The sequence below is a fragment of the Suricata suricatta genome, chromosome 4 (genome assembly GCF_006229205.1).
Source record: "Suricata suricatta isolate VVHF042 chromosome 4, meerkat_22Aug2017_6uvM2_HiC, whole genome shotgun sequence".
In the NCBI taxonomy this organism is placed as follows: Eukaryota; Metazoa; Chordata; class Mammalia; order Carnivora; family Herpestidae; genus Suricata; species Suricata suricatta.
In genome coordinates, this window is record NC_043703.1 from 141,368,622 (window position 1) to 141,385,342 (window position 16,721).

General features: G+C 44.3%; 1 protein-coding gene across 1 annotated transcript in view; it reads left to right on the plus strand.

Annotated features, from left to right (window-relative positions):
• The window catches only part of CAPN13 (calpain 13), a 62,020-nt gene extending 45,790 nt beyond the window's left edge, over positions 1-16,230 (plus strand). The window contains exons 17-22 of the mRNA XM_029936323.1: positions 7-75; positions 1,958-2,033; positions 4,245-4,373; positions 5,390-5,445; positions 6,006-6,063; positions 15,790-16,230. Of these exons, the coding sequence (XP_029792183.1) occupies positions 7-75; positions 1,958-2,033; positions 4,245-4,373; positions 5,390-5,445; positions 6,006-6,032 (357 nt within the window). The 3' untranslated portion in view covers positions 6,033-6,063; positions 15,790-16,230. The remainder of the gene's footprint in view (positions 1-6; positions 76-1,957; positions 2,034-4,244; positions 4,374-5,389; positions 5,446-6,005; positions 6,064-15,789) is intronic.
• The last annotated feature ends 491 nt before the right edge of the window (positions 16,231-16,721 follow it).

The following is a 16,721-nucleotide window of genomic DNA, read 5'->3' on the forward strand; positions in this document are numbered from 1 at the left end:
CACCAGCTGAAAGCAAACGGGAGGCTTGAGCAAGAGGAGTTTTCGAGGCTGTGGAACCGTCTTGTCCAGTGCCAGGTACCGGCATGTTCTCTTTTTGTCCAGTTCAGCAAATATCTACTGGGTGCCCAAACTGCAAGGGGTTGAGGGGCAGGAAAGAGGAGGCACCCACCAGGCCTGCCCTCAAGAAGAGTCACATTTCAGGGAGACTTACACACATCACTAGAAGATACAAGGCAATGCCTGAGCAAGGGGCGGGGTGAGGAATGTTCTAGGAGGTTGGAAGGAGAAAGGTCACCGTGGACTGTAGTAAAGCCACCAGCCCACTTAGCCCTCCTCAGTCCTCCCCGGGCCCCCGAGACGCTTCCCCAGCACACTAGTTCATCTCTTTCCCTGCCAGATATGGCAAAATCACAGATCTGGCCTGTGGCCTCCCTGTTGTTCTCAGGATGAGGTCTGACGCCTTACAAACTGAGCGCTACCCAGGCGTACTCTCAGGATGAGGTCTGAACTCATCAGAGCTCTTACAGCCCTTTGAGCTGAGACCCTACTTTGGGGCCCAGGAGAAGCCCTCATACTCATCTCGCTCACTCTTTTCAACCCCCAGACGTAGAGCCTGGCTGGTGCCTACACCGCTGATGGTCCAGCCACAAGAGTCACTTCCCTGTGAGGCCTTGCCTGCCTCCTCTAGGCCCGGGTGCTTTCCCCTCAGGTCCTAACACTTGAATCCACAATAATAAGATGAAGCACTCTCATGTGGCTCTACCAGGGTGTGTCACCTAAGCCCTGACATGGGGTCATTTTTCTTCTCTCAGGGCATTGGAATGGCTGATGTGTCCCCCCATTAGATTGCAGGCCGGGACTTTGTCATTGTCATCTGCTTCCTCCAATGCCTTTCTTAGTGTCTAGTCCCCTGCAGGCACTCAAAACTGCTGAACCAATGACCGAACTAATGACCAAATGAGCAAGTGAACCCCAACTGAGAGTGTTTTTCTACCCCCCCAAAAGTCACAGAAGGCCCGAAAATGTTCTCCGGCTGCTATTCCACAGTGATTGTTGCCCCAGTCCGCCTCAGTCATACGCACACAGGCTGGGGGTATTTTGCCTCAGATCAACTCCTGGGCTGCTGAGCACAGGCCCTGTTCAGTCTCGTGGCACTTGCGTACTGACTCCCAGCAAGTCACCTGCCCAGGTGTCTGTTTCCTCACCTGGGAAATGCGGTGCTGCCCAGGGGAGAATTAGGGAGGGGCAGCAAAGCCCCTGGTGCCTGGAGAGCCACCCCTACAAAGCTGAGCTCTTAGGGTCACTCCCTTCTGCAGCTGCACTAGGACCCAAGATAGAGTCCTCGCCTGCCCGCCACACAGTGCTTGCTACTGTGCAAGGTGCTCTCCTAGGTGCTCTATACAGACTTGTTCACCGACCCCGAGCAACAGTCCTAGGAGGCAGGTACTGTAATTAGCACTGTGCTGCAGGTGGGGAAACTGAGGCCTGGAAAGATTAAGTAACTTGCCGAGGGTTATACAGGTTGCAAATAGTCAAGCCAGGATTTAGACCCAGCGGTTTGGTTGCCAAGTCTGTGCGCTTAACCACCACCCTGTGCAAAGTTTTTAGAGAGCTCTACGCCTCCCAAATGCAGCAAGCTGCCATGTGTCAGGAGGCCGGTCTAGAAGGTGAGGAAGGAAAGACAGGAGGTTGGAAGAGAGGAAGGTGCAGGCCCGGGAGGGGAACCCACAACCCTGCAGCTGGTGGCCAGGGTGATCAGTGTTATGGCGAGGAGCCCACTCCTGCCCCTCCCCTGTCCTTAGCTGAGCTGCCTCTGAGCTGGATCCCCTCAAGTTTTATGGAAGCAGCTTCCAGGGATGCAAAAAAGGGATTTCTGAGAACTCTCTCTGCCCAGGACATCCTCTTTAAGGTGGGCAAGGGCACTCACATGGACTTCTTGCTTCTTTTTCCAAATCAGAGTATTTTCCAGAACATCCAGGAGTACTCCGGAGTTTTCCGGAGTTTGGATTTGTGGAAAGCTATAAAGGGTGCAGGTAAGCAGGGGCCCCTTGGGGACTGTCATGATTGGGGCAGCAATGATGGTGGGGTGTGTGTGCATGTATGTGTGTGGGAGAGAGAGATCAAGACAGAGAAAGAGAGAGAGAGAGAGAGAGGCACACCCCCCCTAGCCTGCTGTAGGCAAGGCTGGTGCAGCAGTGCTGGACAGTCAGGAGAAAACAGAGCGGCAATTTCCATGTCCTGGTTTACGCGGTATCTGTGGGCCTCCAGGCTCAGGACTCAGTCTCCATCCTCCCCAACCTGAGTTTTCATGTGCCAGTCAACTTTCCCAATTGCGTTTTGTCTCTGAAGAGCTCTAACTGTGGAAAATAGCCCCCACATGATTGATACCCTACCAGAACTCAAGATCACCTTAGAGACACTTCTATGTCAACATCTGGCTGTCAGGGTTAAACACCCATGAGCAGGTGGATGTACTATCCTCACAGAGGGTTTGAAGCTAAATGAAATCAAACAACATCTGTCTGCTTCAAGAACGCAAGAGCTTTCAGTCCTAGGACGATGAAAAGCATACCATATGGCACCTAACAGCTTCAGAGTTCAGAGAGAACCTGTACTCATGTCATCACATTTGATTGTCCCAACCACTCCGTGATCAGGAGTCATTATCTGCCTTGTGCCAGTGGGGGAAATGGATCACCAAAAGGTTAAGCCCGGAAACCGCCACCTTCCTTGGGAAAATATAAGATCAGATTCCCCCAGGTAAACGCTGGGGACAGGGACTCTATCTACTTTTTCCTCCAGTGACTCCCAGCCTGGAGACCGGGAGAAGCATCTTTCTGCCTTAGCATCTGTCCTCCTCTTAATTCTTCATACTAGAGAGCAGTGGTTCTCAAACCTGGAACCCTCTGGAAGCTTGTTAAAGCACAGACTGATGAGCCTTATCCCTCACCCAAAGTTTCTGATTCAGGAGAGCTTGGGTGGGGCTGAAGAATTTGTATTTCTGGGGGGCTCCTAGGTGAGGCTGATGCTCTTGGTCTGGGGACCACACTTTGGGAACCCTTGAGTAGCTACAGAAAAATGAAATCACACTAATGACTCCAGAATAAAAAGGGAGTAAGATATAGTTGGAATCCAACTAAAAATTCTTCAAGGACTAAGCAGATAACTGAAAAGGGCAATGGAGCTAACCAGAAGAAAAGAGGAGGAGGATTTTGAATGTAGCAAGCTGGAGAGTACATACCCTATCTAAAGGCATTCAAATATATTTTATTAATTCTGCTGGAGAAACCAAATGTCTGTGGTGCATGGGCTCATCCCCCTGATGGATGGATTGGCTTGCAAGGTTCTGCGGACCCACCAAACCTTGCAGGCAGGGCCATTTGCTGGTCTGCTGTTGTCTGCTATGTGGTTGGTGCCTCCTGGAACCCATAACTAGACATGCAGGACAACAAGGCTCAAAGAGAGCAAGGCACCTCTGTCTTGCCCACCTGTAGCCACCTTCTGACTATGGTCTCCCCTCCAAGGACTAGCTCTTTCATGGTCAACCAACTTAGGACTGAACCTCTCACTTCCAGGAACCACACTTGCTCACACTAGCAACATCTACCTGTAAAACCCATACATGGTTATGGGGTTGGGGAACAAGGTTGTTTAACAAGGTCACCAACAGAGAAAGACCTGACAGAGGCAGGGCCAGGAGCAAACTCCAGGTGTCCTGGAAGCCCCCATCTCACATGGGAATTATCAGATGATTGTCCCCAGCGCAGTCACTGTTTTGAGTATCTTGAGTTGGTATCTGGCCAAATTCCAGAACAATGTCATTGGGGCCCTGCAGCCAACAAGAAGGAGACAACTAGAGAAACATAAAAATGCAAAGTGGAATGGGGGGCCTGGGTGGCTCAGTCAGTTGAGTGTCTGACATTGGCTCAGGTCATGATCTCATGTTTCATGAGTTCAAACCCTGCGTCGGGCTCTGTGCTGACAGCTCAGAGCTTGGAGCCTGCTTCAGATTCTGTGTCTCCCTCCCTCTACTCCTCCCCCACTTGCACTCTGTCTCTGTCTCTCTCTTAAAAATAAACAAACATTTAAAACATACAAACTGGAATGAACTGACCCCTGAGCCAGGCTGAGAAGGAAACAGTGATGGAAGGCCGCCACTCTGAGCAGGTTTCTCAGACTTTACACGTCAGAGGACCAGACCTACTCCAGCCTCCTCCCACTCACTAGCCAACTCTGTGGCCCAGACTTTCTTGCAGGTACCTCCATCAGCAACATGCTGCTGGATCTCATGACCCTCCGGTACAGTGACCACAGTGGCAGGGTCAGTTTCCCCAGCCTGGTCTGCTGCCTGTTGCGACTTGAAGCCATGACAAGTAAGTGTCACCTGGGGGGTATCCTGGAGACTCTCACAATGATCAAAAATCACAGGGGAGGACCAGGAAGACACTCCTACCCCATGTCCAGGGAAGGTCTCAGTAGTGGGATGGGCTGGTGTTTTATGTGAGGAGCCCTTGCTCCCAGAGGCATAAACAACATTAGCCCGTGGAATGGTATAATCGGCTTGGGTGCCTGCATTCTGTACCCTTTCTATCCAGGACATTCCTCTGTCTTATGTCTCTCATTTCTTCATCACCCTATTTTGCTCCTCTTTTGGGAATGAAGTTCATTTAACTCACTGTGTCCCTTCTCCATGGTGTTTACAGTTTAAACCTACTCTATAGTCTTACAGTGAATGACTGGGGTCTCTGATGAAGGAATCACACACAAGTGAACAAGTTGGGGCACAAGGGTGTTCCCAAGGCTCCAGAAATTCAACTCTGTAGGTCAGATGCTTGGACACTTTAGTAACCTACTCCTTTTTTATGATGAAATGTGAAATCCCAAGCCATACTATAGCTTGAGACTTGTGGTTGGGGTAGAAGTAGGGTCTGGCCTCATTCTAATCCTTACCCCATCCTTGGCATGAAGCACCTCTGTAAACCCCCCAGCTCTGAGCTAGGTGACTAATAAAGGCTGAGGGAATAGAACTCTGGGATCACAGAAGAGAAGGCTGAGGCATAAACCTCCAAGAATTCTAAGTTGGATAAGGAGGTTCCCCAAACTGTGCCTGTGGAATATTTTATAAGATGGGCCCACACATCCCCTTGGCCATGTGTAGAAGAGTGCAAAGTACAAAGGCAGTAGGAGAGGGAGAGGTGCGTGTGGGCCAGAGCAGTGACAGAGGGCTCTTCTGAAGAGGTGAGCCCTGGGCTGTCCCCACAGTGTACGGTTTGCTGGGAAGAGACCAGGAGGGAGGCCAGACATACTGCAGAGAGTGAAAGAGTACATGGAATCACCATATTTGATTTTATCTCTCTTGGCTTGTCTTGATCCCTCTCCTTCTCTTTAGAGACTTTCCAGAACCTCTCCAGTGATGGACAAGGACTCTACCTGACAAAAATGGAGGTGAGGTACCTTCCCTTCCCAGACACAGGGCACAGCCCCAGGCCACACCTCCTCTCCTGATTCCAGGGGGCATTTTTCTCCCTGAGGATATTGAATAGTCTGTCAAAGGCCAGCCAAGCTGCCCCCCACCCTCCTCCAATTACTGCCTTTATATACTGCTGGCTGCCAAGGCTGCTTTAGGATCTTGGCAGACAGATTTTATTTTTTTTCCAATAGCTTAATAAAGCAGAAGATTATGTGGGAGTCATAAATCCAAGAGGGAACTGAAGAACACCTGCTGAGCTCACTGTACATTAAACTTACTCCCATTGAGCTTTAGAAGAACCTCCTAGGCCAGCCAGCTGGTCGAGCTTAGCCATCCCGCTCACTGCTTAGCTACTCAGAGAGCAGCAAAAGATACACTGTGAAGGGCAGGTTGAGGCCTCCTAAGGGGTTCGAATTAGCTGGAAAGCTTTGATGAGACTAGACTGAGATCTTTCAAGGGAGGAGGGTACCATTTGCCCTTTTCTGTATTAAGCTGACAAATGTAAAGATATGTCATAATAATACTTATTTTTCAGTGGATGAACCTGGTCATGTACAACTGAAGCAAGGAGTAGAGCAGACTCCAGAACCCAGGTAAGACAGGTTTAGAATAATTTCCTTCTAGGAGCATAGTTCCTCTTTTCCTCCAGGAATTTTACACAAGACTCTCTTCCTGGGGGCAACTTTCCCAGAGATTACAGAGCTCTTATCTGTGTGGGCCGGGGCTCAAGTGCATAGAACCCCTGAATTTCAAGGCCAATGCTGCAGGTTATATCCAAGCCATGGATGGAATGAACAATGGAGATTCATGAATGCATGCGACCTGAAAGACATGAGTCAGGGATTTAGAATTCTTATTTAGTAATTCATTTATTTTTTTATTGAGGTATCATTGACATTTAACAACATACTAGTTTTCGGTGTGCAATATAATGTTTTGATATATGTATATATTATAAAGTGATTACCACAATAAGTTTAGTTAACATCCATCACTACACATAGTTGCAACTCTTTTTCCTTGTGATGAAAACTTTTATGATTTACTCTCTTAACAACTTTCAAATACATATGCAATACAGTGTTAACTGTAGTCACAATGCTGTGTGTTACATCCCCAGGACTTCATCTTATAACTGGAACTTTGTACCGTTAGATCACCTTCATCCATTTTGCCCACCAGCCCCACTTCTGGCAACCATCAATCTCTGTATTTTTGAGTTTTGTTTCTAGATTCCACATATAAGTAAGATCGTACAGTATTTGTCTTTCTTGCACTTATTTCACTTAGCATAATGCCCTCAAGGCCCATCCATGTTGTCACAGGTGGCAAGATTTCCTTCTTTTCCATGACTAATATTCCTTTGTATATAAAACACCTTTTCTTTATCTGTCCATCAATTGTTGGACACTTAGGTTGTTTCCATGTCTTGGCCGTTATAAAGCATGCTGCAATGAACATGAGAAGCACATATCTTTTTGAGGTAGTATTTTTGTTTCCTTCAGATAAATACCCAAAAGGAGTTGCTGGATCATATGATAGTTCTACTGTCAATTTGGGGGGGAAACTCCATACTGTTTTTCACAGCAGCTGCACCAATTTACATTCCCACCAACAGGGCACAAGGGTTCCGTTTTCTTCACCTCCTCACAAACGCATATTATCTCTTGTCTTTTCTATAATAGCCATTCTAACAGGTGTGAGGTGATCTCTCATTGTGATTTGGACTTGCACTTCCCTGATGACTAATGATGTTCCACATCCGTTCATGTACCTGTTAGCCATTTGTATGTCTCTTTGGAATAATGTCTACTCAGATCCTCTCTGCTCACTTTTAATTGGATTTATCAGGGTTTTTTTTTTCTTTTGTCTTTTGAGTTGTATGAGTTTTTTATGTATTTTGCATATTAACCCCTTATCAGATATATGATTACAAATATTTTCTCCCATTTGGCAGGTTGCCTTTTCATTGGTGCTTGATGGTTTTCTTTGCCTGTGCAGAAGCTTTCTGGTTTGATGTAGTCCCACTTGGTTATTTTTTCTTTTGTTGCTTTTGCTTTTGGTGTCAAATCCAAAAAAATCATTGCCAAGATCCATGGCAAGGAGCTCACGCCTGATGTTTTCTTCTAGGAGTTTGATGGTTTCAGGTCTTATATTCAAGTCTCTAATCCATTTTTAGTTGACTTTTGTATGTGGTATAAAATAGTGGTCTGGTGTAATTCTAGAATTCTTAATTTTAAATTCCAAAGAGGAAAGGCAATCACTCATCACAGGAAAGGCGAATGTGTGGAGCAATAGCAGTGATAAGACCTTGGGGAGTTGAGAGCTGGGTTCAGCCTCAGATCTACTGTTGCCTCACTATGCAGCTATTCAGATACCTGTAGGCATCAGCCTCTATATCTCTAGCATGAGTGTGCTGAAAAACCAATGCCCATGTCACATTTCTTCTACATGTTTATTTTCAAAGAAAAGGCCCTAGAATTACACACACCCTACTGTAGCCCTAACAGTCTGCTAGAATCTTCCAGGACTGGGGTGCTCAACATTTTGCATTCCCCATTGTTGGACACCTCCAGGTGTTAGGTATTCTTTATGGAGAGGCAATAGTCTACTTCTGTGGAACTTTCCACCCATGCTTCAAGTTCTATTCTGAACCAAAAAAAAAGAATGGACATGCATGACTTTCTCATACTTGAGGATAGCTGTTGCCTCACAGAGGCCTCTCCTTACTCATCCCTGCTGATTCTCATCTGAGACCTATTGATAACCATTTTCTAAATGCCAGTGTCCCTTTGAAATACACAGTTCTGTGCCGCAGTCCTGTGATCAACACCTTTGGGGACCCTATTGTTTTTGTAAACCACTTTTGTTTAATCTCCCAATTGTGCACCTTAAAGTCAAGAGGAAGATCCTGTCTCCACAAAAAAAATACTATTTTAGCACAAATATTTCCTGATGAACACTTGCTGCTTCTTAATGAGTACAAGTTAACAAACATTGCAGAGATCAAAGTTAATTAGATTCACCTGCATTTCCTAGCATTCTCCTTTCATTCCTTTTTAAAAATAGGACATTCTAATATTTCCCATTTCCAATCTGCCTGATTCCTATTCCGATCTGCATGATCTCCAATGTCAGGAATGATTCTTCAATTGTCTTTAAGCTAATTCAGCATAAAAGGACCTAACACCTGAACTTTTGAAATAACTGGACAGTTGTCATTATCCTTTCTCCTGTATAGGATCCCAATTCCCTCTTAACTAATTTTTCTTTACTTCCTGTTCTGAACATTATGTAAGAAGGAAGTATAACATAAGATGCATGGTTATGTGTGTTTCAGTCTCTTTCATTAGCACCTATCACCATCCCTAAGAGTGCTTCCGTTTTCCTCATTAATCAATGCCCTGATGCTGGCTGACGTCATATTCTTAAAATATATCTACTCACCCTTGGCTCCTGGGTTGCTGTGCAGGATTGGAGGAAGGAGGATGAAGAAGTTCTGCCTCCAAATCTACAAACTCATTCTCATCTGTCACCGTCTCGTACCTCCTTCCTGTTATGCTAGAGGGCACATGCCTCTGAGAATGTTCTGGATCTCATTAACTTCCCCCATCACAGGGGCCTGATTCAATGGATTCTCTCCTCCATATTCTTAATACTAACTCTCTCTTCTGGAGTCTTCCAATTCTCACTGAAACATGCTTATCTTTTAAACCTCCTCCATCTCATATTCTCTCCCAGCTACAACCACCTCTCTCCTCCCTTTACAACTGAACTTCGTATAAGCACTAATTGTCTCCACATCCTCACCTCCCACTTTCCCCTCAAACTGCTTCAATTTGGGTTTTTCAGACATCTTTTCTCTCCCTGACTTTTGCATTGGCTTGCTATCTGATTTTCCCATATCTACCTACTCCCCTCAAGTCAATTTCCTGCAATCTGAGCCCCATTTTTTAAATGCACATCCAGGGCACCTGGATGACTTAGTTAAGTGTCAGACTCTTGATTTCAGCTCAGGTCATGATATCAGGGTTGTGGGATCAAGTCCCACATCGGGCTTCATGCTAAGTGTGGACTCTGCTTAGGATTTTCTCTCTCTGTGTGCCTCTGCCCCTATCTCCTGCTGGTGTTCCCTCTCTCTCTAAAACTAAACATATACTAATAATAATGAATAAAAATAATAAAATTTGCATCCAGTCATTGCACTCCCCGGGTTGAAACTCTTCAGTGTCTTCTTATTGCTATTTAGGAAAAGTTTAAAGTCATGAACATGGCCGGCATCATCTGGCCCCTGCCCACCTATCTCACCATCTGGTGTCTCTCCCCCTTTCTTCATTCTCTTCACACCAGACCATCATCACCTTTATTTCCTCCAATGTTTCATTCTTTCTGTCAACCTCACACCCTTTGCCACTACTGTCCACTCAGCCCTGGTGTTACATAACCCCATTGGATTTTCATATTATTTATTCTCTATCACACTTCTTTAGTCATAACATGCAAAACCCTTTATTGTTGTTGTTGCCCACTCCTTAAATTTTTTAGGGCCTTACTGAAATATAACTTACATACCATATAGTTTATCTGTTTAAGAATCAGAGTCCAGTTTTCAGTGTAGTCCCAGAGCTATGCAACCATCACCACAGTATAATGTTAAAACATTTTTTGTCACCACAAAAAGAAACCTCATGCCCATTAGCAGTCACTTCCTATTTTTGCTCCACCCCTCTAGTCCTGGGAAACCACTAATCTGCTTTCTGAATCTCCAGGTTTGCCGATTCTGGACAGTTTATATAATTGGAGTCTTGCAGACTGGGGTCATGTAACTGATTTTTTTTATTCACGTGGCGGTATGGATCAAGCCTTCTTCCTTTACAAGATTTCATTTTGTAAATCTACCACATTTTATTCATTCTTTCATTAGTTGATTGACATTTAGGTTGTTTCTACTTCCTGGCTATTGTGGATAATTCTGCTAGGAATGTTTGTATACAAGTTTTTGCATGGATGTATGGACCCAGTGGAATTGCTGGCTCATTTGGCCCCTCTCTATGTATTACATTTTCAGGGACTATGTTCCAAAGCCACTGCACCATTTATATTCCCACCAACAGTGAAGGAGAGCTCCAACTTCTCCACATCCTTGTCAACACCCTTACTATTGTCTGTCATTTTTTATTAGAGTCATCCTAGAGAGTGTGAAGGGATATCTCACTGGGGTTTTGGTTTTCAGTTTGTTGACTACTTGTGATGAGCATCTTTTCAGTGCTCACTGCCCATTTGTATACCCTCTTTGGAGAAATGTCTAGTTGGATCCTTTGTTCATTTTTAAATTGGTTTAACTTTTTGTTGCCCACTTGTAAGATATATATAAATTTCATTTACATATATATAAAATCTTAGCTACAAGTCCTTACCACATAAGCGATTTGCAAACATTTCCTTCCATTCTACACGTTGTCTATTAAGTTTCTTGGCTGTATCATTTATAGAGCACAAGTTTTTAATGTTAGTGAAGCCCAACTTACCTACTTTTTGTGTGTGTCACTTAAACTTTTGGTTTTGTATATGAGAAATTGTTGTCTCATCTAAGATCATGAATATTTACTCCTATGATTTTCTCCTAAAAGTTAGATAGTTTAGTTTTTACAATTAGGTCTTCAGTCCATTCCCAGGTAATTTTGGTGACGTAGGAGTCCACGTTCATTCTTTTGCAAGTGCATATGCAATTGTTTCAGCAACTCTTGTTGAAGAGATTGCTCTTTGCCCCAGCCTATTGTCTTGGCATGCTTTTCCAAAGTCACGGATTTATTTCTGAACTTTCATTCTATCTCAGTGATCTAGATGTCTGTCCTTATGCCAGGAGCACACTGCGTTGATTACTCTAATTTTGTACTAAGTTTTGAAATCAGAAAGCTTGCATCTTCTAACTTTATTTTCTTTTTCAACATTGCTTTGGTAATTCTGGGTTCCTTGCATTTACATATGAATTTTAGGATCAGGCTGGCAAATTCTGCAGAAAAAATAAAGGCAGCTGGGATTTTGATAGCAATTAAATAAATATGTAGGTCAATTTAGGGAGTATTGCCAACTTCACAATATAAAGCTTTTTGATCCATGAACATGAGCTGATCTTTAATTTCTTTCAGTGATGTTTTATTGTTTCCAGCATAAAAGTCCTGCATTTCCTTTGTTAAATTTATTCCTAAGAATTATATTCTTTTCTAACATTTATTTTTTTGAGAGAGACACAGAGTGTGAGCATGAGTGGGGGAGGAACAGAGAGAGAAGAGGACACAGAATCCGAAGCAGGCTACAAGCTCCGAACTGTCAGCACAGAGCCAGATGCGGGGCTCAAACCCACAAACTATGAGATCATGACCTGAGCCAAAGTCAGCCACTTAACCGACTGAGCCACCCAGGCGCCCCTAAGTATTATATTTTTTTAATGTGTATTCACTTTTGAGAGACAGACAGACAGACAGACACAGAGTACGAGTGGGGAAGGAGCAGAGAGAGAAGGAGACACAGAATCTAAACAGGCTCCAGGCTCTGAGTTGTCAGCACAGAGCCCGATGAGGGGCTCAAACTCATAAACTAAAGATCATGACCTGAGCCAAAGTCAGACCAATTGAGCCACACAGCCACCTCCTAAGTATTGTATTTTTGATGCTATAATAAATAATTTCATTTTCAGATTTTTCATTGCTAATGTAGAGAAATAAAATTGATTTTTATATATTGATCTTATATTCTGCCACCATGTGGAACTCATTTATTCTAATTGTTTTTAGGGGCTTCCTTAGGATTTTATATCTATAAAATCATGTCATCTGCAATACAACTGCAAGTTGTTTTATTCCTTCCATCCCAATCCGAATGCCATTTTTGTTTTTCTTATCTAATTGCCTTGGCTGGAATTTCTAGTACAAAGATGGAGAAAGCAGACACTCTTGTCTGCTTGGTGTTTCTGATTTTGCAAGAAAATACCTACTCTTTTACCAATATGTATAATGTTAACTATGGGCTTTTCATATATACTATTTGTCAAGCTGGGGAAGTTCCTCGATTTGTAGTTTGCTGATTTGGCACACTTTTAATTACCTGCTTGATATCTTTATTTCTTGCTGGACTGTAACCTTAGATGTGTCTTTTTGTTGCTATCTCCTTAGCATACAGCAAAATCCTGGCATAGAGAAACTACTCAATAACAACTTCCCAAATGACTAAAAGAAATTGCCCTTTCAGGGTTCATGTCTTCTTTGTTTGTTCTTGTCTCAACTTTTGTAAATGTTGTCTTCAACCCAGTTCTTCCTACTACCAGCTATCTGTCTACTTTCTTGCCATCAGAACTACTGGAAAAATATTATATAAGTAACATTATCTTGTTAGAATCTCCCAGTACATCATGACTTATATATATGTTTTTTTAGAAAAGGCTATTGTCTGACCTGTTGATCCTCTCACCTTGTTGAAATATGTTTTCCTGAGTCCAGCGCACACCTCAACTGTGCCCAACATTCCCTTACATTGCTACCATGAAGTCAAAGTTACTTTCTTCCAGGATTTCCATCACTCCCAGGTTAGCAAAAAGACTCTAACTGTTGGCCAGAATCCAGCACAAGGAAAACTCCCTCTCCTTGTTCATTTAGCCCTCTAGGCAATGAAGCTATCACTGGAACAAGTGAAGGTCTTGTCAGATGAGCAAAGTGAGCCTCTCCCCAGGGATTAGTGTTGCTAAAGCCCCCTCATCAGTCTCCTTGGACCCACCAGGAAAGCTGGCATGTACTTCCATTGAGACAACAACACTTCTGTTCCTCTCTCTCTCTTTCTCTCCCTCATCTTCAACCCATCTGCTCTTCTCTGACTTAGTAAATGAGGATACAGAAATGTGCAATCAGGCAACTCTTCCTCTCCTCACATCGTATCTATTTCTTTTTCTTTTGAACAAAGCACATACTTCCATTATCATATTGCAGGCAATATTTATGTTAACATTATTTTAAAATATCAAATTCATACTTTAAAAAATACTAAAACTCAATGCATTGGTATATGGCGCTTGGAGAATTAATGCTATGTTGATCTTAATTGATTTCAAGTCTAGAGGTTTAATGTACTGCAAGTCACACTCTGCTGAGGGTTTGTCTAGCTAATGTTACCTGCATTCATGTTGATCTACCCTCAATAGGGTAGTGAAGTGCTTTCCTCTAATGAGATTATTATTTATAACAATTTACCACTACATGAAAGTAAACTGTCCTGCGCAAGGGGCCAGTTTCTCTTACTCTGCATGAAGGTGAAATGTGAGTGGCAACGACCCTGATCCTGCTGATTTACCAACAACATTTTCCTCCTGTTCTAGTAAATCCTTCTCCCCTATCCTGCAGACCAAAGACATTTTTTTGAGAGGTGGAAATCTGGATTTCCCTGTAGCAAGGTGAAACTCCCTACCTGCTTTGGCCAACAAACACCTGTAGATTACAATAGAACCCAGGGTCTCCAGCCTTCCATGTCTAGCTCTTTCTTTTAAACTTATTTATTTGTTTTGAGAGAGAGAGAGACTGTAAACAGGCAGAGAGTGAGAGAGAGAGAGAGAGAGAGAGAGAGAGAGAGAGAGAGAGAGAATCCTAAGGAGGCTCTACATTGTCAGCACAGAGCCCAATGTGAAGCTTGATCTCACAAACTGTGAGATCATGATGTTAGTCAAAGTCAAGAGTTGGATGCTTAAGCAACTGAGCCACCCAAGTGCCTCCAGACCTGGCTCTTAAAGAGAACTGTATTCAGCTAGAAAAAATGACTTGGGTACTTCAAGGGCATAAGCCAAGAAGGGGGAAGAGTTGGCATCCAGGGAACAGAAGAATAGGAACAAGACCCTTCACTGACTAGGGCAAGTCCCACAGAAAGGGAGCGGGAGAGGACCAACAAGGCGCAGTAAGAGTGATCTTTGGGGAAAATGGAACCAGCAGCTTATCTGATTACTTAATTATGGATAAAATTGTGCTCAGAAGGATTTTAAGATTTTGCTGGAAAGTTTTGGAAGAATTATTAGGATAAGGACATAGATTTAGCAGATTTTTAAAAAGAGGTAATTATTAACTCCTAGAAGAACAAAGAATTCTAGAGGGGGGAAGGAAAAGTGATCCTAGAGTATTTTCTCAGCAGTGAACAGTACATACGTAATCATAATAAAATAAAAATTGAATATTGATTTAACAAAAAAATATGACATAAATATATGGAGGAATGGAACAGAGAAGTGCAGGTATGGAATAGGTAAGGAGCATGCGAGCCCAATCTTCCAGCATAAGAAGTCAGTAGACATTTAACACTGATGAGTCCAGGGATCACTGTGCAGGCAATCTGCTTAGAAATGCGGAGGTAGGCATCAGAAGAAAGAGTCAGAAGAGAGGAATTTAGGACACAGACGGAACCGGGGACTGCTGTTCATCGTTCATGCCTTTTTATGCTATTTGGATTTTTTTTATGTCTTTTATTTATTTTTGAGAGACAGAGAGAGACAGTGCGAGAAGGGGAGGGTCAGAGGGAGAGGGAGACACAGAATCAGAAGCAGGCTCCAGGCTCTGAGCTAGCTGTCAGCACAGAGCCCGGCGCAGGGCTCGAACCCACGAACCATGAGATCATGACCTGAGCTGAAGCTGGACGCTTAACCAACTGAGCCACCCAGGAGCCCCGCTATTTGGATTTTTAAACTATGTACATTAGGCTAGATTTTTATGAAAAAATAAAGATGCACACTAGTGAATAGACTAAGAGACAGAGTTTAAGACTCAAGAGAAAAGGAGCGAGATAGGAAGCAAGGCTGCTTCTTTACCAGGTGGCCAGGAAAGGTAGCCGAGTATAGCTGTAGAAAAAATGTCCATGCAAGAACTCGTTAATCCAAGAGATGGGCACTTGAGAAAAGCTAGAACAGAGGATAGAGCTCTGTTGTTATTCTAACTGCTCCTGGTCTCAGCCCTTCCAACCTACCCAGGGAGTCAGAAGAGCATCTCCCCACCTTTCCCTCCAGGTCCACAGGCACTCAGGTGCGCACTGGGCTGTGCTTAAGACTAAGGGCAGAGTAAGTGGGTAGGGTGCCTCCAAGGAATTTTGGAGAGTGAGGTGGCTGCTGCGGAGCCATGGGTGTGATGGGATTGGTCCAGCCTCTTCAGCAGGTGGTAGAGGTGCTCCTCTATTGTCTGGTGGTCCCAAGCAGTATCTCTGGTAATAGATCCAGGCATCTGTAATCACTCAAAGGAAGAAAAAGCTTCTTTACTCTCCCTGGCTTTCTGCATTTGAGCATCTGTGTCTTTCTCTAGGACAAGCTCCCATTGGTCACTCAAGAAACTGACTTTCATTGTAATGGGCAGTGCTGTCCCTATGGTTGTGACCCAGTGAAACCTGTCCTGCCTGAAATGTAGTCAAAGCTGCCTTTGAGGAGCCTAGGCCAAGTCCTCAGCTGGCTCAGATTCAAGTAAGCCCAAGGTCACAGAGCAGGTCCTCTGGATACTTTGGGACTCTAGCCTTTGGGACTTCCTGGGATGCCCTGGAAGATGAAGCAGGAGACATTCCGCTGTGAGAAAGAAAGGGAGAAGAGGCATCTCAGCCCCATCCCTCCAGCCCAATCCATTTCCAGGAAAAGCCAGAATGAGCCATTCTGCCCGCCCACAAGGTCCAGGGGGACAAGGGAGCTGTCCGCTGGGTGTCGAAGAACAACCACACTTCCACTGTCTAAATCCTGATTGTTTAACAGCCAAATGGCAAAAAAAAAAAAAAAAAAAAAAAAACCCCAAAAACCAAAAACCCACAGTTCCCATAAAGGTGTTGGACTCTGACCAGTAGAATCATAATTCTGGATTTTAAAAAGTGGGGAAAAAGAAATTCACCCACCAACGCAGGGATCTCCCTCCTTCTTTATCCATAAAGGTGTCTCCAAAACAGCACAGCCCATTGCAGCATAGAAGAATTTCCAGAGGGTGATCAGGCCAGATCCCACTCAGGAGAATTTGTGGTTTGAGAACGCACTCCTGGAAGCAGGCCCCAGGGGGAGAGTCCTTACAAATGTGTGCCAAGAGGACAGGAGGGTGGAGATCTTCCTGGTTCTAACCGTGCTGAACAGACACCATCAAACGGCAGAGGGAATGGGGCAGGGCTACGCCATTGCAAACACCCATGGTCAGGAACAAGGTCAGCATTTGGAAGTGGGTGCGTCCTAGAACCAGGAACAAACACAGCCAACTAAGCCGTCCCC